At 47.8% G+C, this 27523-nt stretch overlaps 1 protein-coding gene across 1 annotated transcript; it reads right to left on the bottom strand.

Moving 5' to 3' along the window:
- Positions 1-13726: 13726 nt before the first annotated feature.
- DUSP5 (dual specificity phosphatase 5) lies at positions 13727-27075 on the bottom strand. The gene is made up of 4 exons (XM_044240488.1): positions 26592-27075; positions 21728-21876; positions 17906-18125; positions 13727-15244 (listed from the first exon to the last, which is right to left on the bottom strand). The coding sequence occupies exons 1-4, from the start codon at positions 26968-26970 to the stop codon at positions 14844-14846; spliced, it is 1149 nt and encodes a 382-aa protein (XP_044096423.1). The 5' UTR covers positions 26971-27075; the 3' UTR covers positions 13727-14843.
- Between the last annotated feature and the right edge of the window lie 448 nt (positions 27076-27523).

Raw genomic sequence — 27523 nt, 5'->3', positions numbered from 1 at the left:
ATTACCATTTGTCCAGGGCTTTGAGATTCCTCAGATGAAAGACATGGCAGAGGAGTGCCACGATGAATACGTGTTTACAGTATGGACTTTCATCCCAAATACCCATCATGACAATCACGTGTTCCTCTCCTCACCTCCCCCTGCCCTAACATCCTGGCCTCAAAGCACCAGAAGTTGAGCATCAATATTAAATGCTGCTGAAGGGGAGAAGAGAAGGGCAGGGGACATGGATCCCTCATCATCCTGTATCTCAGATGGGTAAACTGAGGTGCCCTGTCCCCCCAGCTAAGAGAAGGAAAATAGGACAAAATTGAGAAAAATGAGGTAAGAAGACTTGGAGAGAGGGGTTGTGGATTAGTCTATCCAAGAACCCAGGCCTCTGCCCCTCTCGCGGACTGAAGGATGGGAGGGATTCCAGAGCTCTCTGGTTCAGGGCACACAGTGCCCAGTAGCTTCATCCCCGGAAATGCAAGGTAGATAGATTTCGCTCTGACTTCTAATTCCTCTAGCAAATGGAAGGATTCTCTGTTGGTTGCTTCGAACGCTTGACCACGATGAATTCTGTCATCTCTTGGCTCTGGGAATTTGGGTGGGAAACTCTTCGGTCTCCTGGATTGTTTTCTGTCTTTCCCTCCAAATTTTAGGCAAGATAATTGATTGGAAAAGCTGCCTCATGTATTTCTGGGCAGGGGTACAGGGCAAACCCAAAGGAGAAAGGATCATGAAGGGGCCAAACCTTCCCTCAAGGAGACTGCCTTCTTATTGGAGAGTTAGATCCTCCCTTGCTTAGAAGAATTTAAACTGTGTGAGAGGTCAGAGAACAGATGGAGAAAAGGCCTGAGCCCCAAGAAGAGTAAGACAGTTGTGGACTAGAGAATTCAGGAGACTTTCCTAGGACCCAAGCAGGGAAATGCAAAGGGACATGGCCTTAGTGGAGACAGTGAAGAGGCCACTAGGCCAGAATGGAAGGTTCATGTGAGAACGGGGACAGGGAGTTGGGCTGGCTGGGTGACACTGAAGGGCCCTTGAACACCAAGCTAAAGAACTGGGATTTTTGTCCAGAGGGCAGTGAAGAACTCCTGAATGTTTCTGGGCCAGAGAATGAGATGATGCAGAGTTTGAGAAGAGGTTAAACTACTTTCATCAGGAGGTCAATTTTCACATCTCTGAGTCAGAGGCCCTTCCATGAAATTCACCATTTTCCTCCTTCATCCAACTGCTGACATCTATTTCAGCTCATGACACACGTAAGCACAAATGCCACCTCCCCCGGGTGCTCTCTGACATGCTACCTGGTATTATTTTCTTCACGGTACTTATCACCTTTGGAAATGAACTTGTTTGGCACTTGTTTCCTTCCTTTTTCTCTTGTCGTCCTTGGAATCTAAGCAGAATGGGGTAGGCGGGGCATGTCTCCGGTTTGCTATTTAGTCGCTAACACCTAGGACAGCCTGGGCTGGAGGCAGAGGCTCCCTTGTGGGATGAATGAATGAGCGGATTGATAAACGGATAAATGGTACCACCATTTTCTCAGCCACCCTGGCCCCTTGACTTGTCTATCTTCGTCCTCTGCAGGATCCAGTTGCTCTCTCCCATGTCTGTGGATATGATCTCTGCATCTCTCCCTGTCCACCTCCTCCCCCTTTGCATTTTACACCTTGATCCTCTCAAACAATTCTAAACTCCTAAAAGACAGAGGCTCCTTGTTATCATTCCTCGGTGTGGCTCAGTACAGGGCCTGGGCAATGGCAATTCCCACTGATCCAGTCTTACAGTTTTCCAAGTGCTTTTTACACCGTCCTGGTACACCTAGGACTTGAACCTCAGTTCTCTTCTCCAAACTGCACACGACACACTAATGGAACAATTATTCCACTATTATACTGATGTCTGCATAATTGCTGACAAATGAATGGATGGATGCTCAAAGTGCTCAAGATCCATTGTGGAGGGAGAAACTGGAACCAGGAAGGCCATTGGGGGAAGATGTTGGTCCGTATAGAGAAGAGGAGAGTGAGTGAAGGGGTTGCAGTGTGGGAACGCCGAAAGTGGGGGCTAGAGAAGGTTGACTCCTCCATCACTCTGTCCCATGTGTCGAGTACCCAGCCCCGCTTGTCTTGTCACTTAAGACAGAAAGACATGTGGTCAGGAGAAGACACTAGAGACGAAGTTAAAGGCGCAAGGAGATTCTGAGTCCAAAAGTGGCATTATTTACTGGTCTGTGAGCTCTTGTATTTATAAGCAAAAAGTATTAACTATATAAGCCATTCCACTGGATAGAAGTTGCAAGAGGACAGGGGTACCTGGGTGGCTCTGTTGGTTAAGCATCTGCTTTTGGCTCAGGTCATGACCCCGGGGTTCTGGGATGGAGCCCTGGGTCAGGGTCCCCACTCCGTGGGGAGTCTACTTCTCCTTCTCCCTCTGCCTGCTGCTCCCCCCTGCTTGTGCTTGTGCTTTCTCTCTGACAAGTAAATAAATAAAATCTTTTAAAAAAAAGAAAAAGAAAGAAAGAAATTGCAAAGGACAGGGGCACCTGGCTGGCTCCCTTCATGGAATGTGCAACTCTTGACCTCAGGGTTGTGAGTTCTATCCCATGTTGGGTGTATAGATTCCTTAAAAATAAGAAAATAATTTTTAAAAAGTTAAAAAAAATATATCAAAGGACAAAGAAACATAAAGAAAATGTAAAATGAAAATCAGCAGTTTTTTTTATCACCCAGAAAAAGTCATTCTAACATTTGATGTACATCCTTTTAAGCTATATGTTTATAAACATAAACATCAATATAAATATATATGCACATATATTTATATATTTATATAATTTTATTATATATGTTTATATATTTTGTTGTATATATCGTATAAACAGTATTTGTATTTTATATATGTAAGTAGACACACACATTTGTTTTTTTAATAAAATGGAATACACATAGTTTTGTAACCTGTTTTTTGTTCACTTAATAATATGTAGTGAACACAAAGGAAATTTTATAAGCCCAAAGGGCAGTTTGAAAAGATAACCTTTGGGATAAACAGGAAGCCAAAGAAGATATATGAGCATAAAGTGAGTGGCTAAGCTCTGTGGTTTTGATAAATATTATTAAAGCAAATAAATCTTAGATGTCCTGCCAGGTTAGGTAATTATTAGCTCTCTATCAGCAAGGTCACTAATTCATAGACTCACAGGATGTTGGTCTTAAAGAAGCTTTTGAGATTATCTAATTCCATCCCCTTGACTTAGGTATTGAGAAACTACAAACCCAGAGACATTAACTAATGTGCCCACAGAGGCCTGACTGGTGAGCCACAGAGCTGGAATGAGAACAGAGCCCTGACTCCCATTCCAGTGTTCTTGCCGCTAACCTATGCTGATCAACAGTGGATATGTTCTTCAGTCACAGGCCCTGATGTGTTGAAGGGAACAGGGAGAGACGAGGCCCCAAACCCAGCACTCTGGATGTATAATATCACTGGAGCTGTGTGTTAAGAGGGTGGCAAAATGTCCTCAGGCAGGTCACGTGGGAGGCACAGAACAGAGTCCTTAAGATCCGGGATTGGCTCTTATGTCAGACCACCAAGACACCAAACAAATCTTGCTTCCCTTATTGACCTTATTGCATGACTGTAGGCACTTGACTTAAACCTTCTTGCTTCGTTTTCTCATCTGTAAAAAGCAAATAATAGTAATATCTCCCACATCAGATTGTGGTGAGATCTAAGAGATAATGCACACCAACAGTTTAGCAAGGTGTTTGTCATAGGGAAAGAGTTCAGTAAATGTGAGCCCTCGTGATTATTAATGCTATGGCGTTGAAGGTCAGTGTTCTTGCAGGCTTTAAAAAGAGTGTAAGGGAACATCACAGCTGTCCTTGACTGCGACATCTGTAGGGAAAAGGGACTGGGAAGCCCAGCTATGGAGCTGTGTGAGCCGTGTCTCTTATGAAGGCAGGAATCAAGACAGACAATCGCCCAAAGGAGGCCATGTGGCCTGGAGTGGAGCTGTAGGCAGCTGGGGACTCAGAGACTTTTCGGGACTCTCACTGAGAGTCCCCCCGAGATATGAAAGTGAGGCCGTCCTCATACTCCCTGGGCTAGCCAATTATTATACAAATCAAGGATCTAATTTTTCCCCCTCGTTTTTCAATCTATTTAAAAGATAAGCAACTGGGGCACTTGAATGGCTCAGTTGGTTAAGCATCTGCCTTCTGCACAGGTCATGATCTCCCGGTCCTGGTATAGAGCTTCAAGTTGGGCTCCCTGCTCGGTTATTAATAAATAACTGTAATAGCTTGATGGGGAGTCTGCTTCTCCCTCTTCTACTGCCTCTCCTTTCCACTCACGATCTCTCTCTCTCTCTCAAATGAATAAATAAAGTCTTAAAAGAAATAAGAAAAACACTCAAGTTGTCTAATAGAAGTCAGGAAAACAGGTGTAAAGAACAGAGGGGACAAATAAAACACAAACAGCAAAATAGTAGAATGTAAGCTCAGCGTACTGATAATTACATTAAATGTAATTTTTAAAAGAGATAGATTGGACAAGAAAAGCAATACCCTAGTATATGTTGTGTACAAGAAACAACTGTAAATGCAAATACACAGATAGATTAAAAATAAGATAAATAGATGCACCATGCAAACATTAATCAAAACAAAGCTAAGTAGCAATATTCATATCAGGCAATACAGACCACAGAACAAGGGATATGACCAGAAATAAAGACAGACATTTCACAATGATGAAGGGGCAAATTCATCAAGAGGACACACCAGACCTAAACACTGCTACACTTAACAGAGCTTCAGAAATCATGCAGCTAAAACAGATGCAATGGAAGGGCAGCTGGGTGGCTGACTCAGTCCATTAAGCATCTGATTCTAGATCTTAGCTCAGGTCTTGATCTCAGGGTCAGGCCCTACATTGGTTCCATGCTGGATGTGGAGCCTACGTAAACAAACAAACAACAAACAAACAAATGAACAAAACTAAAAGAAGAACCAGCTAAATTCCAAGTGTAGTTGAGGACTTCAACACTCTTTTCTCAGTCATTGATCAAAGAGTAGATAGGCAAGGATAGAGAGGACTTGAATAACATTGCTAATCAATTTGGCCTGAACTTTCATAACACTCCACCCAAAACAGCAGAACATATATATTTTTTTCCAAGTGCACATGAAATAATCATCGAGACAGACCATATCTGAGGTTGTAAAATCAGTCTCGATAAATGTAAGGGAGCAAAACCACGCAAAGTACGTTCCATGACTACCACAGAATTAAACTAGAAATCAGTAACAGAATGATATATAGGAAACCTTCCAAATTTTGGAAACTAAATCTTCTAAATTAAATTAATTAACTAAACAAATACAAAAGGGAATCATAAGGGAAATCAGAATATGTTTTGAAAGGAATGAGACTGAAAATACAACCTATCAATAATTTATGGGGTGTTTACAGGGAAATTCCTGGCTCTAAATGCTTATATTAGAAAAGAAGAAAGTACAAAAGCAATGACAGATTTTTTACCTTAAGAAACTAGAAAAGGAAGAGCAAATTGAACCCAAAATAAATGAGAGGAGGGACAAGTAAATATGAGTGGTAATCAATGAAGTAGAATATGAATGCACTGTACAGAAAAATCAATAAAACCAAAAGCTAGTTCTTTGGAAAATATAAATAATGTTGATAAATTTCTAACCAGACTGATTAGGAGAAAAACAAGGAAAGACAAAAATTACTAGTATCTGGCATAAGAGAGAGAACACCACTCTAGGTCCCAGGGTCGTAAGATGATTATAAGGAAGCATTATGCACAACTTTATGCTAAACAGTTCAGCAACTTTGATGACATGAACAAGTTGTGTGAAAGATACAGACTACCAGAGCTCACTTAAGAGGAAATAAATAACTGTAATAGCTCTATATCCACTAAAAAACTGAATTTGGTTAAGAAAGAAATATACTGTTGGATCCTATTGAGTAGTACTTTGGTGAGAATTTTCACATCTGTGCTCATCAAGGATCTTGGCCTGTAATTCTCTTTTTTGATGGGATCCTTGTCTGGTTTTGGGATCAAGGTAATGCTGGCCTCATAATAGGAGTTTGGAAGTTTTCCTTCCATTTCTATTTTTTGGAACAGTTTCAGGAGAATAGGAATTAGTTCTTCTTTAAATGTTTGGTAGAATTCCCTTGGGAAGCCATCTGGCCCTAGGCGCTTGTTTGTTGGGAGATTCTTGATGACTGCTTCAATCTCCTTACTGGTTATAGGTCTGATCAGGTTTTCTATTTCTTCCTGGTTCAGTTGTGATAGTTTATATGGGTTAAGGAAGAAATAATACCAAGTCTATACAATCTATTATAGGAGTTGGAAGAGCCAGGACTCTTCCTAAATCATTTTATGAGAGCTGCATTATCCTGATACAAATACTAGAAAAGACCAGAGACCATATCCCTCATAAACATAGTACAAAGAACTATAATAAAACACTAGTAAGTCAAACCCAGCAATACTTAAGAGAGATAGTATGTCATGGTCAAGTGGGGTTTATCCCAGAAATGCAAGTTTTGATCAGCACTCAAAAATCAATCTATGTCCCAGAACCTGGCTGGCGCAATGGGTTGAGTCTGTGACTATTGATCTTGGGGGTTGTGAGTTCAAGCCCCACAGTGGGTGTAGAGATTACTTAAATAAATAAATTTTTGAAAAAATCAATCCCTGTAATGAAATTAAGAAAAGAACTCCATTTACAATGGCATGAAAACACTTAGGAGTATATTTAATGACAGAAGTGCAAGGCTTATATACTTAAATCTACAAAACTGTTGAAATAAGGAAGATCTCAGTAAATGGGAAGATGTCCCATGTTCATGGACCAGAAGACTTAACATCGTTGGGGTGGCAGTACTCCCCAAACTGACCTACAGATTCAACACACACCCGATCAAAATCCCAGCAATTTTTTGGCAGAAATTGACAAGCTGCTACTAAAATTCAAAAGACCCAGGACAGCCAAAATAATTTTGAGAAAGAAGGACAAAGAATTGAAAGACTTACACTTCCCAATTTTAGAACTTACTACAAAACTAAAATAATGAAGATAGTGTGGTACTAAGTCTCAATAATAAAACATATAACTCAGTTAAAGAAAATTTTCTTTAAAAAAAAAAAGATTTTAGGGGCGCCTGGGTGGCTCAGTGGGTTAAGCCGCTGCCTTCGGCTCAGGTCATGATCTCAGAGTCCTGGGATCAAGCCCCGCATCGGGCTCTCTGCTCAGCGGGGAGCCTGCTTCCCTCTCTCTCTCTCTGCCTGCCTCTCTGTCTACTTGTGATTTCTCTCTGTCAAATAAATAAATAAAATCTTTAAAAAAAAAGAGAGATTTTATTTATTTATTTGACACAGAGAGACAGTGAGAGAAGGAAGACAAGCAGGGGGAGAGGGAGAAGGAGAACCAGGCTCCCTGCTGAGCAGGGAGCCTGATGCAGGGCTGGATCCCAAGACCCTGGGATCATGACCCAAGCCAAAGGCAGATGCTTTACCCAAGTGAGCCACCCAGGCATCCCTAAAGAAAATTTTCAATAGATACTTTACTAAAGAAGATCTATGAATGGCCAGTAAGTACATGAAGTAATTGTTAACATCATTAATAGTCATAGAAATAAAAACTAACAATCTAATGAGTTACTGCTATCTACTACCAGAATGGCTAAACTCAAAACAAAACAAAAAACCCCCAATAATACCAAATATAAACTAGAATATAGAGCAAATGGAACTCTCATTCATTAATGGTAGGAATGCAGCTTAACATGTGACCAGAAATATGTCCACAAATGTCCATAGCAGCTTTATGCATAACAGCCAAAAGCTAGAAACAACACAGCAAATGCAAAGGGGCACAAAGAAATTTTGCAGGTCAATAGAATAGCCCATATCTTAATTGCAGTGATGTCAACATGCCTGTATGTATGCATTTGTCAAAGCTCATTTAATCATAAAATTTAAATAAGTGAATTTCATACTATGTAAATTATACCTTAATAAAGCTAATTTTTAAAGATAATGAACATCATTATTTAATTCCCATCATGATAGCACTCTAGGGGCAGGCATAAGTACCAAGGGAACATTTATTATGGAATCCTGAAATCTGGGAAGGTTTCCCTGAAGAAGTGAAATCATGAGTGAGGTACTAAGGAGATCCAAAATGAGCAGATGAAGAGGGGAAGAATGAAGCCGAAGAAGGAATGTGTGCAAAGGCCCTGAGGCTTGAATCCTCTCCACAGCAGCCTTTCCAATAGAAATCCCACTCTGCTTGTCCAACCCTCACACCAGTGGGTAGTTCATGGCTGTAATTATAGTAATTAATAATCATGACCGCTATTCATTGGAAGACTTACTGTGTCTTTGACTTCACACCAGGCAATTATTCCTCTTCACATTTACTCTTCAAATTTGTACCTACAAAGTAGATTCAATTAATATACCCCTTTTATAGATAAGAACTTCAAAATTTAGAGACATGAAGTAATTTGTCCATGTCCACACATATAGCAAATGCCAGAGCCAGAATCATACCCAGACTTATGAAACTCTAGCCCCCGATTCCCTAGACCCCACTTTATACAACTTCAGTCAGACAATTGGCTGACTCTCCTCTGGTGGCCACACATCTCGACATTTCCCTGCTCTTCCTCATTTGACATAGTTTCCCATCCCTTTGTTGTTCATTATCTGTAAACACACTGGTTTGTCCACATCCTTCTTGAAATCCAGCTCCCAATCCAACGGCCCTTCTCTTCTGTTGGAAGAGAAGGCTGTCAAGTTAATGAACTCTTGCCATGAAAGAAACCCGATTCTGAAGAACAAATAGATTTCATAACCACCGTTAAGAGGTATAGACACAGAGACACACAACTTCGTTTTCTGCAAAAGCGTGGTATAGAGGAAAGAGTATGGCTCTGGGAGTCCAGTGCGAGTTAGGGATCCTGGCTCTGACATCCACAGGCTCGAGCTATGTAACCTTAAGCTGGGATGTCACCTCTTTGTTTTCTCACCTGTAAATGGGCCTAACAGTATCCACAGTGACAGAACATATGCAAAATACCCAGCGTCCAGCCAGCCCATTGTAAGTGCTTTTCAAAAGATCTTTTTAAAGGTTCTAACTCATTAGGTTCCCTGGGCTGGCAGCTATGCTTCCTTATTCTAAGTCTACTCAAAGGCTGGAAATAATTTTTGATTTTTTTTTTTTTATCTTCTTCCCATAGAGATATATTTGAGGCTCGCTATCTGAGAGGTTTTTCCTCTCAAGCAGCACATTTTCTCTTGGCTGCTAGAGCGGCCCAAAATGAAAAGTGTACAGATGCTTCAAGGGTCTATTTTAAGCTCCCACCTAGTGGCTTCTTGGTTTCTGTAAACTTTAAAAGTGAATGGTGGTGAGTGTGTGGGTGGGAAGCGATTTGATCTACTGCTATAAATAAATACTACCAGAATATTAAATTTAGGTACCATAATTCATCCCCTTAGGGTGCTCACTGGCGGTAGGACAAGACCAGTAGGGTTGAATTTCATTATGCCCAGGCTATGTGGTGGTTTCCTGGGCTTTCTTATCCAATACTCAGTTGGCCAGCATTAATTGAGTCCTTTACATGGCAAGTTAGCCAAGTGTATGGCAGGATCCCTGCCCCTTCTCGCTGAAACTGCCCCATCTATAGCCCTGCTCAGGGAGTCTGTCCTAGGCAAGTCTCTGAACTTAGAGGAAATGGATTGGTTCCAGAATGGACACCTGATGTAAGGGCAGCTGAACTGTGACTAATAGGGTGATGGGGTGACATGCACTCTGACCAATAGGGTAGCAGTCATTAAATCTAAGAAACTTGTTTCCTCTAGGATTGGGAAAGAATTGGCAAGTGGCACGGGGTAAAGGAGCTTATGTATAGAGGATGGCACATCCTCTACATCTTGAGAAAGATGAAGAGCCCAGGTTCTGGTTCTGACAGTTTTTCATTCCCAGTTTTCGTTCATTCACTCCTTTACTCAGTACTTAACTAAATACCCCTATGAATCAGGCCCACAGTGCGTCCTTCTCTCTCTCTCTCTCTCTCTCTTAGATTTATGTTAATTAATTAATTTATTTTTGAGAGAGAGCAATCAAGCGAGCATGTGGACTGGGGGAGGGGCACAGGGAGAGCAAGAGAGAATCTCAAGCAGACTCCCTGCTGAGCAGGGAGCCCAATACGGAGCTCGATTTCAGATCTCAGGACCATGAGATCATGACCTGAGCTGAAATCAAGAGTCAGAGGCTTAACCCACTGAGTCGCCCAGGCACCCCCTGCATCCCTCTTGAAATGCAATGTAATCTGCTCTCCTGGTGCTTCTTGTCTGGAGAAGAGAGACATTAATAGAATGATCATGGATAAATAATCTTTAAACTTTGGTGAACTATGAAGAAAAAAATATAGATAGGGAGCTAGGAAAGATGAACAGAGACATCTGACCTAGTCTGCAAGTCTGGGAGGGGTTCCCTAGAGAGGGGAAGTTTGAGCTAAGACATGAAGACCAGTGGGAGTTACTTAGTTGAAGGGTGAATTGAGGGAGAAATGTGTTCCAGGCAGAGGAATTAGCGTGTGTGCTCCATCCACTCAACACTGAGCAGCACCTGAGAAGAACCTGCTAGAACCTGCTAGAACCTAGAACCTGCTAGGAGCCAAGGGATCCTACCCTCATGGAGTTCATAAGTACTAATGACTGTCACTGGAACTTTCTGTCCCAGACTGAAGCAGTGATGGGTATCTAGGCATGGAAGCACATCCCTCACATCCGGTGTGTAGAGATCAGGAGGGGCTGTATTGGGACTTGGAGCAATCTGTCCATCCCTGCCAGCGTTCTGCCCATAAAAGATTACCAGCAACAGAATACAGGGCTGAAGTGGAGGGCAGTGCCAGAGACTAAATGACAGGGAATGAGGGCCCTAGCCATGGGGATTGGGGTCTAGACAGGGTTTACTCCAGAAAGAATACAGACCTTAGCAGAGTTACTGAAAAGGCAAAGAAACCCAGTCCCAAGGATAAATCTTTCAGAGTGAGATGAAAAGTTGCAACACTGAGGAGAAACAGGCTTCTCTCCACATGTTTTTATACACCACCTCATTCCATAAATGCATCGTGGTATGTCTAATCTTTAGCACCCAAGGGTTGGTATGTTTTATGTGTTTTAAAAAAAAATTTTTTTTAAGATTTTATTTATTTGAGATACTGAGAGAGAGCACGAGCGGGGGGTGGGGGGGAGGCTCCCTACTGAGCAGGGAGCCTGATGCAGTGCTGGATCTCAGGACCTTGAGATCATGACCCGAGCCAAAGGCAGACACTTAACCAACTGAGCCACCCAGGTGCCCCTAGAAAAAATTTTCAATAGTTACTTTACTAAAGAAGATCTATGAATGGCAGACGCTTAACCAAAGGCAGACGCTTAACTGACTGAGCCACCCAGGCACCGCCTGTCTTGTGTTTTTTTTTTTTTTTAAGTCACTGTGGAAATGGAAGTAAAAGAAAAAGAGAGTTGGGAAATTTCAATGGAAACAAATAACATGCCATAAAGTCACTGCAGACAGTTGTATAATTGTCACAAGGTAGGTGAAAACTTTTGTTCCGGACTGCCTAATGAGCAGGGAGGGGAAACAGGGCAGGCACGAGCTTTACTGGTGTTGGGAAGAGAAACCACCAGCAATTTGGAGAGTCAGAGCCTCTAAGGTCCGGAGACCTGGGCGGCATTTTCCCCGGATGCTCCCAGGAAGGAGACTCAGGGACACTCAGAGCTTCTGCCAGCATGCTGGCCTGTGGCTGCTCAGACATTAACGGCCCCCATCGGGCCCGGTTCAGCAGCCAGGGTGAAGCGGAAGGGGCTCACCCGCAGACCCAGCTGGGACACGGAACAGGGAAGAACCGCTCTCTCTGTTCTCCCAGCACTGGTGCTAGAGACCAACAAAGGAGGTTCTTCGCAATCTGGGGATGAAGGAGCCCGACACCACCACCTTGAATTCCCCACCCGGCACTGGAAGCCAGTGTGAAGTTGGTCTTGACACAAAAGGAGTTGTAATTAATGAGATTATTAAGGGAGTGAGAGCCAAAAGCCGTCCCCAGCTGTGGGGCTTCACTTGGCTTACCCCCCCCCAGTGACTCATTGGCTTATGAGCAATCCTCATATGCCTGATTTAGAGGACTTACTCACCCTTCAGAGAAAGACTTTAATGCAATAAAGCAAATGTCAGCAAGTGGGACGCAGCTTAGCACATCACCCCAGCCTGCATCCAGCTTTCCCCCCTCCGGCTCTCCCTGCTCCAGGCTGCCGCTCCAGCCACTCAGCGCCTGCACAGGGTTCTGGGTCACATGCCAAGGCCGAGCAGAGGTTCAGGGATTTGGAATCCCGGAAGGGACTCAGGCATCAACTAGACCAAGCCCAGGAGGATTTTGGCCCAGAGAGGTTATTAGAGGTTAGCACCAAAGTGCTAGAATTAGGGGCAAGGTGAGGGCTAGAAGCCAGGACTGCCCTCGCCCGTCCAACATTCTTCCCTCCACTTTTCGTGAAAGTCCTGCTTGGATTATTATGCAGAGTGGCACGAGGGGAAGGGAACGCAGCCTCTCTAGTGTGGGTGGCTTTCTTACCTGAGGGCTTGCCAAGGAAATCTGTGGAGGGAGAGTGGTGAAAACAAAAGGCCTGCAGGAGCGCCTGGGTGGCTCAGTGGGTTGAAGCCTCTGCCTTCGGCTCAGGTCATGATCCCAGGGTCCTGGGATCGAGCCCCGCATCAGGCTCTCTGCTCAGCAGGGAGCCTGCTTCCTCCTCTCTCTCTGCCGGCCTCTCTGCCTACCTGTGATCTCTGTCAAATAAATAAATAAAGTCTTTAAAAAAAAAAAAAAAAGAAAAAAGAAAAGGCTTGCAGAGAACAAGGCCTCAAGTCAAGCCTTTGAGGTGGTATGTTTAGAAAGAGCTGGGCTACCCTGGGCTAGGCCGCCATCTTGCGGACGTGGTAACTGACAGGGAAGCTGTCTCTTTGGGCCCCCCAGAACTGAGGGGTATGTTTGGAACTCCCACATCAGGTCCTGATTAGGAAACAGGCCCCAAGAGCTAGGCTGGGCCAGAGGCCTCGCCAGGTGTGGGAAGAACTCAGTATTATTCCTTTCTTCCTCCACCAACAGAGGAAAGAACTCAGTAGACAAGTCAATCCAGGTTGGGATTTAAACCCACTCATTGACTGAGGGAATTACCTGACAGAAATTAGTTCCAGGAGTGGAAAACAATGGAGGGGGGCAGGTATTTAGGGTGAACTGTCACCTAGTTCACTTCTCTGTCCCTTAGGCATTTTTCCAGCCTTTTCTGAGTGTGTCTGCCATGTGCCCGGCACTAGGAGGCTGACCACAAGCTTTGCATTCAGGTTTGCTATGATCAAGGGCCTTGAGCTTTAAGGACCCTTGGGGAACCTCTAACTCGTTTCACTGATGAAACATCTGAGGTTCAAGAACACTTTGCCTGGGCTCATGGGAGGCAAGAGTGGGTGGGTGCTCCGACCACCTCTCCGTGTGGCCAGCACCTAAAGATTCCTCTTGCAAGTGAGGTTAGGGAAGCCTCTGGGCTGGAAAGCAAAATTCTGTTCATATCACCAGCCGTGAGCAGATGCAGATTCCATTTTCGGCCGTATTACCCCAACTCACCAACATGAAGCGGTGCTTTTTTCCTTTCATCTTTTTATTTTGCACTATAAAAAACAACAACAACAACAACACCCAGTAACATACTGCTTTTCTTCACATTCATATGGATTTTAGGAAATTATTGCCTTTTCCCCTGGAGAAAGAACCAACGGACAAAAAAGAAGTACCACAATACAAAATCTGCAAACCCCAGAAGTCCACAGCTTGAAGACAACCCCCAGGGGCAGGGAAGAAGAAAACGTGTGTCACAAGAGACAAGACAAGCACACATGAAGGACGGCAGGCTGGGGAGACGATCATGTCAACGCCACTGACCCGGACGCGGTGGGTCCCTTGGTCTCTTGGCACCCGCTGTCGCCCCCTCAAAGGGGTGATTTTTGGTCTAAGGTCCGAAGAACTCTTTTCAAACGATGCAAGAGATGCTTTGAGGAGAGGGGGCAACAAGAAAGGTTCAAGTATGAATAAGGAATCATGCGAAGTCCGAAGTCAGGGAAGAACCCACAGTGGAAAGGACACCCAGGTAGGTTGACATCTCGCTACTTCAACCATCCGCCTCCACCCTGGACCCAAGAGGGAGTCTCGGAAACGCACGGGAGGGTTCAAGCCAGCATCTAGATGGCATCCTTCCAAGTCCTGGAGGGGTTACTTTCCTGACTGGGCCGTGATCAGCTTATGCCCTGAAGCAACAGATACAGAGACTGCCAAAGTTAAAAAAGTTAAGGTGGAAATTGTGCTTCCTTCAAAACGAGTTGGCTTCGTCACTGCCTTTTCTCCCGGACTAGCAACTGCTCTCTCCCACGCTGCCGTGGGTATATATTGCCTTGCGCTTGAAATGAAAAGGCGAGCTTGGAGGTGCAGGGCCCGGGCGGTCCTGAGAGGGCAGGGGGTCTGGAAGTACAGTAGTTGGCACACACTGTGCTCTCAACATGGCTTGGGCTTCCTTCGGTCCCCAAAACCTATTACCACTGTCAGCATGAAGCTCGTTTGCAAGCCTGGTGACCGCTCACTGTCCCGCTAGGGCAGCGGGACCGAGTGAGGTTTTCAGTATTGCACAGGTATGAAATGTCCACGAGTTTAAAAAAAAGCAGAATCACAGTTGTTCTTGGGGCTGGGCCGGCTCCCCCATCCCGGGTTTAGCAGGACGTGGCGGTGGCCATGGGACTCCTGCCAAGCTCCGAGACTGTTGAGTGGGTGGGCACGGGCGCCAGCACCGAGGTAGGGAAGGTGCAGTAGGAAGCCTGCAGGTCAGGGCTCAGTGTCTGCAAATGGGCTATGAAAGACGAGCCGGCTGCCTCCCCTGGGCAGGAGGGAGCCTGGGGCGTAGAAGGCAGGATCTCAGACTCATACTGCAGGAGCTGGCCCATGAAGCCGAAGTTGGGTGAGACCACACTCCGCCGCTGCTTGATGTAGTCGAAGGCGTCCTTTAGGCGGAACTGCTTGGCCTTCATGAGGTAAGCCATGCAGATGGTGGGAGAACGGGAGATCCCAGCCTCACAGTGGACCAGGACCTTGCCTCCCTTTTCCCTGACACAATCTGGAAGGAAGAAAAGAGGGTGAGGATGAGTTGGGACTGGAAACCAAAAGGCCAAGATACGAGAATTAAACGCAAAAGTGACCAAGTCCTCAAAATGTCACACCTGTCCAAGAGCTGAGGTTCCCACGTAGTCTTTTTAATGCCCACTGGCAAGGACAGAGCTTATGGGGGCCCCCGAGTGTCTATCCCCATGTAGTGCCTTTCCAATCTTCAGAGGTGCTAGATCTGGGGAAAGAATCCCTTCCTGGAGATGCCATCTTCACTTGGGTTCCACGGATGGGTTTCAACAGGGCATCAGAAAATCCTTGACATTACATGCAAATTTCTTGGGTAGGTATGTTTTTCTGAGGGTCCCAGGTTCAAAGACTGACTCAGAAAAGCAATTCCTGCCTCTTGCGATCTGACTCTCAGCGGGAGGACCCAGCCCCTCTGCTGCTAGAGGCCTGCCGGCCTCCCTGGGCACCCGGTCTGGCTGTGCCAGGGCAGGATGCTTGGCTCAGCTCCCAGGGTTCCCACCACCAAACACACAATAAATAGTGCACAGCCACTAATTACAGCCCTGGCCAAGTGACGCTCACTAGACCGGAGGATAGAAATGGCTTTCGCAAACTCCATCTTGCACAACAATGGGAGTCACTGCTGTAAAGCTACCACCATCGGCTGGCATTCTTTAGCTCAATATGACAAGGGGGTGCCTCCTTTTCTCTTCCACTCCTCCCCCGACTGAGGGAACTACAACAGTTAAAAACGAGGGCCAAAAGGTTATGCATAAATATACACATCAATTAAAAACCACAAAAAACAGTCTTTCCAATTCCCTCTCTCGCTAGTGAGGAAACAATTACAACATTACAACACAGGAAGTCTGATGTACCCCGTACTATGTAAAGCCACAGTGTGCAAAAACACTTAAGATTCTGAAGGGCAAATAAAGTCACCTCCCTTACCCAGCTCCCTCCTCCAGTTTAAGAAGTTTGCAAATGTATCTGTAAGATCTAAAATGTATCTGTAAGATCTGTAAGATCTAAAGACAGGGAGGAAGCCCAGAGTTTCCCCAACAGAACAAAAGTCCCAAAGGATATGCTCAGTGTAGCTCATAGCTCATTAGAGGTACCCCCAACTTAGTCTGACTCAAAAGAAAAAAATTTCCTGTAAATGAGTTCAAAGGGGACCCCAGCCCTTGGACTGTAGGGTCATAACCCCAATTTTCCTTTGCTCCTTGTACATGAGCTTTTAATTGCTTGGTACCATGACCAAGAAAGCAAAGGGCCTAGACTGTGTTGCTCCTGCTTTGCCCTTCAGGGATTGTCTACTACGGGGGCCCTCCAGGGACTCTCCCCTGGGAAGGGGCCAAGAGCATGGTATGGGCTCAGTCCCCGCCTTTTACCAGCAGGCACGAAGTCTGGGGGAAGCATCCTGTGCTCTCAGGAGGCTGTGGGTTCGTGCGCTTGTGTACATAACTCACAGGATGGGGAAGGAGGCTTCTGAGAAATGGATGGCGGTGGGTTTCATGACCTCACTGAGTAGCTATCTAGGTAATTAAATAACAGGCAGAGAAGGGCAAAGCACTCCCAGGGCCAGGGAGACAACGTCAAGGGTTTCCCATTCTGAACCCATCAACTGGGCAGCCTCTCAGAGATCCAAAGGGATCCTCTAAGCCCAGAGGCTCAGAGGACCAGGATAGGCTCAGCCTCCTGCCTCTGGTGACTTTCCCAGTGGGTTTCCTATAGGGATGAAACCACGTGTGATGAGCACAGGGCCCACCATGTGGCTGAAGGGAGTCGCCGTAATTGCTGCCTGCCCTCCACAGTTACTGCAGGGCCCACCTGCCCTTCTCCCTCCAAAAGCCCTCAAAACAAGATAAGGAAAATCACATCTCAGCTACAACAACTATACGTGTTAAAGGGAAAGAAAGGCAAGGCCCCAAGGTTGGGGAGTGATACTTGCAATCTGAAACAGAAAAAAAGTCAGTCTCGCTGCCACGAGACAGAGGGAGGGGGGAAAGCGAAGCTGTCAAATGCGGGAACAGTCCAGCCTGTGCTGAAGAGGTGGAAACCCAAGGCCCAGAGCCCTTTCCAGGCCTGCTCAGGGGAGAAAACGGTAACCGCCTAACACAATGTACAAAAGATGCCAACTTCCCTATGCACAGAGCACGGAGCTCGGTCAAATGCTATCTTTAATCCAAAATTAGCTGAAATGCAAAACAAATTGCCCCTAAAGCAGTCTGCCAAAAACTGTGAAAAGCTGCCAGGGCCCTCGGGGCTCGGTGTGTAAGAAGTGTTCTCTCAATCCTTCTGCTGGCTTTCTAAAAATGCCCCAGCCTACGTAGGAGCACCGCCAAGGACGGTTCTTTACCTCCCTGGCACGGAGCATCACACACGGACACACTCCGCTTCCACCCAGCTCGGAAGAACAACAAGAATGGCAGTGAGTCCTGCCATAAAATAATATTAATTCATTTATCTTGCAAATGAAAGCTCCTATGAATAGCAGCTCGCGTCCTCCCCTCCGCCTCTTTGGTGGCCGCATCCCCTCCCGGCTCCAGCTCCCGGCGGACGCACGTCCGAGACACGGTCCTTCTTGGCAAAGGCCGCCCCCATCAGTACCGCAGAAGCGAGAGCAGGGGCTCCCAGATGGCAGAGGGCGAAGGACTGAACCTACCAATGAAGTCTATTGCTTCTTGAAAGTGGGAGCTGATGTCGGCTGTGTGGTTGTCTTCCACGGGGATCCATTTGTAGTGTACGTGGGTGGCGCAGGCCTCGGAAAGCCGCCGGGAGACGTTCAGCAGGGCCGTGATGTGCAGGTTGGCCAGGAACTCGCACTTGGACGCATGGTAGGCACTTCCAAGGTAGAGGAACGGGAGGATTTCAACGGGGCCGCCCTGGAGGGAGGGGCAGAGGACACCCAGGAAATCGTGGATTAGCTTGCTCCTTCAGGAGAGGAAACAAAACCACCCTGACCTACTTGTTGTCAGGTGGGAGGTTCCCTTTCTGGTTTCCAGGTGGACAGCTCGGCGCCAGGGCAGTTCAGCCCAGATTGTGGGTGGAGCCTCCATTCTGGCAAACTCTCTACCCGCTGCTGCTGCCTTGCGACTCTCAGAGACGGCAAAGCCCACACAGCAAAGATTTCTTGTTTCCGTACACATATTGAGGTGGGAAATGCAAGCAGCCTTCCTGTGCTGACATGGATGAGAAGATGGGCACCAAGGGGAAGGACTGAGAGGCTCCCGCTCACGTTCCTGCTGCCCCGAGGGCACCAGCGCAAGCCTTCTAACCTCAGGGCAGCCTTTTTCTTTCGAGATGAAACAGGTTAAAAACGCTACAAGACGAGTGTCCCCCCACCCCCACTTTGCAGTCAGGGTATCTTCATGGTGTATTTTATCAAAACTAGGACACCCATGACTGATCTCAAGATACACGTGGGTTTCGGAGAGGTCAGAGTGCATCCCCAGCACGGATGCTTCTTGGAAGTGGAAATGACCACTGTTTACCCAGGATCCTTAAAGAAAGGCTATGGGGGCGCCTGGGTGGCTCAGTGGGTTAAGCCGCTGCCTTCGGCTCGGGTCATGATCTCAGGGTCCTGGGATCGAGTCCCGCATCGGGCTCTTTGCTCAGCAGGGAGCCTGCTTCCCTCTCTCTCTCTCTGCCTGCCTCTCTGTCTACTTGTGATTTCTGTCAAGTAAATAAATAAAATCTTTAAAAAAAAAAAAGAAAGGCTATGAAGCCCAGGGGAGAGGGGCTTCTCCTCCCCTTATCCTCCTCACGTGGGACTGAGGGCTCCTGAGAGATGCTTACATCATCACCCTTTTGGAAGGCCACCCACACAGCAGGTTTCTAGTTAAGGAGGCTCCCAATTAGAAGCTGAGACCATCTACCCTGAGGCAAAGTTAAAAACAGCTAGCTGGTCAGACTCTGGCACTCGTAGCAGCTCCCAGGTGGCAAGAAAAACCAGCGATAACTGGAACAAAGGGAGGCCCCAAGACTGAGAGAGAAACACTGGGCTTGGAGGGGCGGGGGGCAGTGGCTGTGTCTTTGGGAGCCTTTCCTGTATCATCCATCCGCTTCCTGTGTTTCCATTTCCTGTCCCAGAATAAAAGTGGAACGGAAACTCGGCCAGACTCATAATAGGGAAAGGGGCATAGGATGAGGGCCAGCAGAAGGCAATTCTCAAATTACTTGGCATGTGGTGTGCGCTTTTTCTTTCCTGAGAAATCAAGTGTTCCAGCAAAGGCCAGTGGGGCCACTTGGAAGAAAGTTATAGAGGATTTTGCCAAAGATAGTAAGAGTAACAACCAGTATATATATATATTTTTAATAGTCGTCTTGATGCTCAGTGAGGGGTTTGAACCCACAATCCTAAGATCAAGACCTGAACTGAGAACCAAAGTTGGATGCTTAACGGACTGAGCCCCCAGGTTGCCTCAACAACCAGTATTTTTATTCGCACTGACTATAGCTGGCCCCTGGACTGAACACAGATCTCTCCCTGTTTAGGCCCGGAACACATGGACACACCAGGCCTGGGACCTTATCCAATTACCTCTAAAGCCTAGAACAACATACCCCTGAAACCATGTCTTTCTTTTTCTGACTATTCTGTTTTGACTCAAGAGGAAGGAACCAGAAGCCTTCAGAAACCCCAAAGGTTAACACGGCCTTGCTTGGCTTCTCTCCATGCAGCAGCGCTTCTAAGAAATAGCACTAGGGGGTTCCCCAGACGAACCCTGGAGACACGTCAGGGCCTCCCCAGTCCTTTCTTGGCCAAAGGTCTGCTGTGCCTTCACAACATCCTGACAATTCTTGTTTCTCTTTCACTTTCTGAGAAGTGAGGGGGAAACACCCAAACAAACAGAAAACAGAAATCCAGCTAAGCCACATGCCCATGACTTGAATGCTGAGGGTTCATCATATGCTGTATTTTTTTTTTTAAGATGTTATTCATTTATTTGTCAGAGAGAGAGAGAATGCATACAAGCAGGCGGAGTGGGAGAGAGAAGCGGGCTCCCTGCCAAGCAAGGAGCCTGGTGCGGGGCTCGATCCCAGGACTCTGGGATCCTGACCTGAGCCGGAGGCAGTGGCTTAACCGACTGAGCCACCCAGGCGTCCCTGCTTTTGTTTTGGTTTGGTTTTTAATTTTTATTTATTTATTTGACAGAGAAAGAGATCACAAGTAGGTAGAAAGGCAGGCAGAGAGGGGAAAGCAGGCTCCCTGCTGAGCAGAAAACCTAAAGCGGGGCTCATTCCCAGGACCTTGAGATCATGACCTGAGCTGAAGGCAGAGGCTTAACCCACTGAGCCACCCAGGTGCCCCAATATGCTGTATTTTTTAATAAAGGAAAACAAACAAAATAATAACCTTGGACCCTGGCCAAGCTAATAGACTTCCCGACCAGGGATCCCACTCAAGGACAGTCACTTGGCTTTACTGTGGCAGATCTCTGCTCACGCCGGGCAGCTTCCAGACATCTTCCTTCTTATGATCTGGACATGCACTTACGTTGTGGGAAAGACCTGAAAAGCTCCTCCCTCCAAGTCAGGTGCCTAGGACAGGCCCTTTCCAAAAGAAGTTCTGTTTCTGTGGAAAACACCAAGGTCTTGAAAAGAGCCAGAGTTAAGAGAAGGGAGTCTTTCTGGGCCTACTGTTGCTAGGAGCCCAGCTACAGGATTTGTTGCAAAGAGATCATCTTCAGTTCTGAGACATGGATTTCTCCCCTCCTGTGAAATGGGAAGGAGGGCTTGGGCTCTGGTTTCTGCCAGATTTGGGTCCTTGCCCACCTTCCCCTCATCCTGCAGCACTGGAGGGCAGGACCCCTCACTAAGCCTTCCACACACAGTCAGCCCTTACAGGCCTGCCAGAAAGTTAAATTCTTTAAAGGAAAAAAACACCACATGTTTGTAGGAGCATGAAATCCTCTACAGTGTCTCTTGATCTTCACTGGTTTCAGAATTTATGGAACTGTAGGCACCTGAAACCCTCAGCCTCTGCTTAGCCATCCAAACAGTAGTGTCCCCACAACCCTCCCCCAGCCCCAGTTCAGTTAAAAATAACAAAAAGACACATCTTGACAGGTACTGGGCTGGTTTGCTGAAACTGCCCAGCATGAACAATTACAAAGAAGATTAACACAGGAAGCCTGAAAGTCAGCTCTGAAACATCTTCAGGGAAACCTAAACTGATACTTTGAAGCTTCTGCTTCCTAGGCCAGCTAATAAGAATGTATCTTTCACTTCCTCTTTTCTCCAGAAGCTGTCAAGCATCCTGGGGCTCGTTTGCTCTTGTCAGCTTGTTTGCTGGAAAGAAGCCCATATACTCTTGGATGGAAAACTCAAGTTGGCAAGCAACAGCTCTCTGAAGCTAGAGGGCTCTGCCAACACCCTTATCCACAGAAGAATGCACCAGTGCTACTGAGCGGGGAGAGCAAGAGCCAGGAGGCTGGGGAAGGAGCGGAGTCAGCAGCCAAGATGGCACTTCCACACCACTCACCTGGTCATAGGCTGGCCTGTAGCTGATGCTGAGCACTGGTTTCCCACACTGGCTCATGAGGGCTTTCTCGGTTTCAACCTTCTCTTGTGAAATGGGTTGTACATCCACACAACATTCAGGATATTCCGAATAGAAAGTCTCATATCCTCCTGCAAGGTTAAAAAAAAGGGGGAAAAAAATAAAGGAAGATAGATGTTAAACACTGATTGCTCAGCTTTTAGAAAATGTCCAGAATTAATCAATACTCTAAGTGTGGAAGAGTCAAGAATATAAAGCTAACATAGATTCTGATCTTATAAAAAAAAAAAATTAAGCCAAACCAACTAATAGCTTTAGAACAGAAATGGGCTACACAGACACAAACACACACTCTCTCTTTTCTAAAAAGTTATAGTTCAGAGAGGCAATGATTAACTTTTTATGTCTATCAGAAGCAGCTAAAAGGAAAGCTATTTGACATCTGGAAAATATTAACCAAATCCCTCCAGAAAACAAAAGCTATTTTCACTCCTTGGTCTAAAATGCAGGTGTGATTATGCAGAATTTCATTCATTTGCAAGAAGAGACTCCTGAATTGGTCTATTTCATCCCTAGCCCATTAGCTCTGAATTGGATTATAGATGGAACCCCTCTATTCCTAAGAGAATGGAGGCTAATAGGTTTAAACTAGGTGCAATAAAACAGCCCTGCCCTTTCTCACTCCCAAGGTGCTAAAAAACACTGCTGACAATCCTCTCTATAGGTCCAATTTTGAGTAATCAATCTAGTTAATTACCTTCTAAGCCAAACTGGACGCACAAGGCTTTAGAACTTAATTCTCAGTCCCAATTAAGTAAAAACTGTTTCTCTCCCCTTCAAGACCACCTAACCCTTCCTATCTTCCTCAACTTCCCTTCCTGATCTTCCTGCCCTATGATAAGCCCTGAAATGAGAACTACCAGCAGGTATGACTGTAAAAATCCTTACTATTATATTTAAACTTCTCCAGATGGGTCACTTAAGGTAAAAACTACTCTATGACGGGGTCACAGAAACTTGGGCATCTTAAAGAAGTCTCCGGTCCAGCACTCAGCAGTAAAGAACCAAATGAAAAACATGCCCAGTGCTGCCAGGTGAATAGGCCAGCCTCACTTGGGGAAACTCTCACTCTCAATCCAGAAGGACCTAAGGGACTTCCGGGAGCCTCCAGAAAACCCACTTCTGTTTTTCTCTGACCCAGAGAATTCACTTAGTGTCAAACCATCAACTATCTTTTTTTTTTTAAGATTTTATTTGTTTATTTGACAGAGCGAGATCACAAGTAGGCAGAGAGGCAGGCAGAGAGAGAGAGAGAGAGGAAGCAGGCTCCCCGCTGAGCAGAGAGACGGGATGCGGGACTCGATCCCAGGACCTGAGATCATGACCTGAGCCGAAGGCAGCGGCTTAACCCACTGACCCACCCAGGCGCCCCTCAAACCATCAATTAAATACGCATTCTGAGCCCATGTATTTTCCACATAGTCCCCTCTTTCTTTTCTCTCTTGGCGTTTTGATAGCCCACAGAGGAGCACATGGTGGCCTTAAGCCCCTGTGGTAGACAAATGGTTAATGGATAACATGGCGGTCTCCAGCTCCCTCCCAGAAGCTGCAGCCAATTCCTAGAATGAGTCATCTTGCCATTACTGCTTCCTCCCCGCTTGCTGGAACTGCCCCCGCCCCCATTGAGTACACTCAAATCTCCTCTGTGGTCACTTCAACAAAAAGCCCATTGGGCCTCCCCAGATGAGCTTCTGGTCCTCTTGGTCATGATAAACAGACCACATGCCAGAGAGTAATGGAGGGACGTGATGGTGTTCGAGGCTTAGTTTCCTGCTCGCCACCCCCCACCACCACCACCACTGTAGCCCCTGGACCCTTTCCCTCCTAGGATACAGACTAAAGGTCAGACTTAGTGATCCACAGCTTCACTGGAAGAAGTGACCTTAAAGTAAATCACTTCCTGTGCCTGGGCCTCCAACGTTCTTGATTCCAGGAGACAAACGGAGTGACGGGGATGGGAATCCGGTATTAAGAGTGGCCCATGCCCTCCCAAACGTTCCCAAGAATGAGGCTTGGCAAAGACAAGCCTTCAGGCCGCCCCATCTCTTGTCTTTAAATAGCACACTTAAAAGAGATGGCTGTCAGGACAGACAGGAGGTGCGGTGTGGGCCGGGTCCTGCCTGCCTGTTGACAAAACAAGGCAGGCGGACAAAGCAGCTCAGTGTAGTAGAGGGACAGATAAACGGGGGCCTATCTCTTCAAGCTGGGGTCAGGAGTCCTTCGGATTAGACGGTCTCTTTCACCCACTCTCCCCTGAGAGGCAGGGAGAGACAGACCATTCTCTTGAGTTTCAAGAGCTGTGGCCCTTTTTCTTGCTGCTTCAGCCCTCTTCAGAGTGACTGGGCTTTTGATCACCGTTGCATGACCAGGGGAGCAGAGAAGTTGCAAGAACACTGTATTTAAATATACAATGACAATGCCATCCGGTCGCCATGCCATTTTAGTGTTATGTTTGGGGAGGGGGGCGGAGAATAAAGGGGGGGGAGAGAATAAAGGGAAGTATAAAAGGCATTGTCCCCAAGATCTGAAATGCCACTAGATTAAAACCTGAATTTGTATCTGGACATGAGGCAGTAAGGAAATCAAAATTTTCTTGGACAACAATTTAACCTTCGTTGTGTTGTAAACGGTTAAGCATCCAGCAATTCCTATTGAGATTTAAAATGCACACAACTATCAACCTGCCAATTCTCTGAATCCTACTGAAAGATAGTGCACATGCAAAGCATTTGAACAAAAATATACCCTACCACATTGCCTCAAATAATGACGTTGAAAGCAACCTACTGGCTACCAACAGGGGACCAGTTTAAAAAGTGAAGGGTGCCTTACTCAGTAGGTTAAGCGTCTGCCTTTGGGTCATGATCCCAGCGTTCTGGGATCAAGCCCTGGGCCCTGCGCCAGACTCCTGGCTCCCTGTTCTCCCTCCCCTTGCTCCTCATGTTGCATGCATTCTCTCTAATAAATTTTAAAAAATAAAATAAAAAGCAAAATGGACATGTATGTTCTGATAAAGGCAAAACCTCCCAAGGTCTAGTTGCATCCAAGAAGCAAGAATACAAAATATGCAAAATCATTCTATTTTTTAAAGATACTCGGGGAAAATTAACTTGTCTAAAGATGAACAGAAAATATTTGGTGGCTGTCTCTGGAGAGTGGAACTGGATTTAAGGGTGTGCAGAAGACCCACTTTTCATTGTACAGGCTTTGTGCTTTTAAAATTTTTACCTGTGTACGTTACTGTCATTTAAATAAACATTTTAGACACGAATTTCCCAAGATGTGAGTCTACAGAGCCACTTACTTCCTGTGGCAGTAACTTCTCAACAGTCAACATGAACCCCCCCATGGAGAGGAGAGGGTTGGGGAGCAGAGGTAGGACCAGGAGGGGTTTCCTGAAATAGATCTTTCATACTCCTGGGAAGACAGTAGCTTTTCCTGTACTCATTGCTAAGAAAGGAGACAAAGACCACCACCCTGGGCTAAGTGTGAAACGTCTTAAGGAGAGCCTCGCTCCTTCCCAGACAAGCTGAGGCTGGTGGAGAAGATGATCATCTCCCGAACAGGAATCAACAGGGAACAGTCTACAAGAGGTGCTAACAGAGGTGGGGGCCCCGCGTGTGATCGCCAGGCCCCACAGGTGTGAAATTCCCCAGGCTGCTTGGTTTTAAAAAGGGCCCTCGGGCTCATTTCTGAACCACATCACTGCTGTATCTCAAGATGTCTGCAACAGGGTTGGCGGGCCTTGGGGCACAGCTTGGGCTGAACACTCATCTCTGCTCTAAGGACTGAGTTTCCCATACATTGGAGGTTACAAAGGACTCAAATACAAGGCGGGAGTAGTCATAGGAAGTGACCCAGAAATCAGTGCTCTGTAATTTGAAAGTCACTCACTGACTACACAGTAAGGGAAGTCAAAGTCCTCTCTCCAGCAGGTGTAATGGACAGACTTGTGGGGCAGCTTCTGGGGCGCCTCAAACCAAAGGCGACGGAACCCCATCCACCACCACCCTGCTACACCTCTCCTAAATCCCGGGGCGGGCTAGCCGGCCGCCCCCTCCAAACCCGGGCAGATAGCAGGAGGCCAGTCCCGGGAATGATCTGCGGGGGTGGCGTGTGGGGGAGGGTTTGAGGGAAGGGTTGAAAGGGGTGGGAAGGCTGTCAGCTCCAAATGGAGCTAGAGAAAGGCCTGGGAGGGGAGAAGGAAAGGCCGGAGGAAAACAATAAACAGCAGTAAATTGAAGTGGAAAGGAAGGGGAGGGACTCGCCAGGGTCAAAAAGGCAAGAGGGGTCGGTAAAGACTGCCTTACACACGTTAATTGTCCGGGCGGGAGGAAAGGGGACGCCGCGGCGCCACGCTCCGGGGGGTCGCGACCTGCTGATCCCGCCAGATCTGCCCATCTGAGAGGCTCAGAGCCCAGGCCCCAGCGAGGGCGGCTAAGCCGGCGCCAGCAAATCGGGGGCCCGCGCCCAGCACGAGCCGACGGCCCCGGCGGCCGAGAAGCGGCGCCCCCGGCTGCGCAACCAACCCTACCCACCACCCAGGCGGGCCGGCCGCCGCGAGCTTTCGAGGAACGCGGGTGGGGAGGGGGAAGCTCCGAGGGCTGGGCTGACACTGGCAGCGCCCTCCCGAGCGCACGTCAAGCCTCGGCGTGCGGACTCCGGCAGGTGGAGACTACCGGGCTCCGGATCGCAGAAGGCGCCCCGCACGGGGAGGGGACCCCAGAGCCCCAGGGGTGGGGATGGAGGGGTGGTGACAGGCGCTCGGCGGCCCCGACGCGCTCACCTTTGAGGAAGTAGACCCGCGGGCCGGCGGGCAGGCAGGCCAGCAGCGAGGTGAGCACGACCCGCGCGGCGCTCTCCTCGCGGAGCTTCTGCCAGTGGCGGCTGCCCTGGTCCAGCACCACCACGGCCGCCACGCCGCCGCCGCCCTCCTGCAGCAGCCGCGCGCGCGCCGCCTCGTCGGGCAGCACGTAGCGCGCCGACACCGCGCCGCCGCGGGCCCGCCGCAGCACCACGGAGTTGAGGTTGACGTTGAGCGAGCCGCGCACGCTCGAGGCGGCGAAGGCCAGGTAGGGCCGGCAGTCGAGCACCACGCAGCGCGCCGCCGCCTCCTTGCGGAGCATCTTGCGCAGCTGGCGCCCGTCGAGCGACGTGACCTTCATGCCGCCGCCCAGCGGTGCCGCGCCGCGCGCCCCGCCGGTGCCCACAGCCAGGGTGCCCGCTGGCGAGGCGCGGGAGGGCGGCCCGCGAGACTGCAGCCTGGCAGACCGAGCGAGCGAGCGAGCGAGCGAGCCCGGCGCCGGAGCCGGAGCGGCAGCTCAACTCTTCTTTCCCGCCCCGCACGCTCGGCAGCCGGCCCGGCCACTCGCCGCCCCAGAAGCCGGGGATTCCGCCGGCAGCGCGGCGTTTTATGTGAATGAGTGTGCGGCCTGTGACGTGGCTGCCCAAATAAGGCCGAAGATGGGTCTTTCCCCGCCCCTTCGGGCTGTGGCCACGCCCCGGGGAGCCGGAGGCGTGGGGCGGGCGCCGGGCGTTAGTCAGCCGGGGAAGGAGGAAGTGGAAGGCGCCTCCCTCCGCTTTCTGTGGCATTGCGCGGGGACACTCACTCGCGCATCACCGAGGGCTGCCGGTGGGGTGCCACGAGGCCGAGGTGACCCACGCTGTGCGGGAAGAGGAGGAAGCGGAGGAGGCAGGGCCTGGCGCCGCACTATCCGG

The sequence above is a fragment of the Neovison vison genome, chromosome 2 (genome assembly GCF_020171115.1).
Source record: "Neovison vison isolate M4711 chromosome 2, ASM_NN_V1, whole genome shotgun sequence".
Lineage (NCBI taxonomy): Eukaryota > Metazoa > Chordata > Mammalia > Carnivora > Mustelidae > Neogale > Neogale vison.
Note: the sequence above shows the minus strand (reverse complement) of the source record. Positions and strands in the feature narration are given on the sequence as shown.

What these genes read in the sequence shown, in the direction of transcription:
- DUSP5 (XM_044240488.1), bottom strand. Translation starts at nt 26,970, where the DNA reads ATGAAGGTCACGTCGCTCGACGGGCGCCAGCTGCGCAAGATGCTCCGC. An exon ending in GCGGGTCTACTTCCTCAAAG is followed by an intron (nt 21,877 to 26,591) that starts GTGAGCGCGTCG and finishes TTAACCTTGCAG; the next exon opens with GAGGATATGAGACTTTCTAT. An exon ending in AGAAGCAATAGACTTCATTG is followed by an intron (nt 15,245 to 17,905) that starts GTAGGTTCAGTC and finishes TCTTCCTTCCAG; the next exon opens with ATTGTGTCAGGGAAAAGGGA.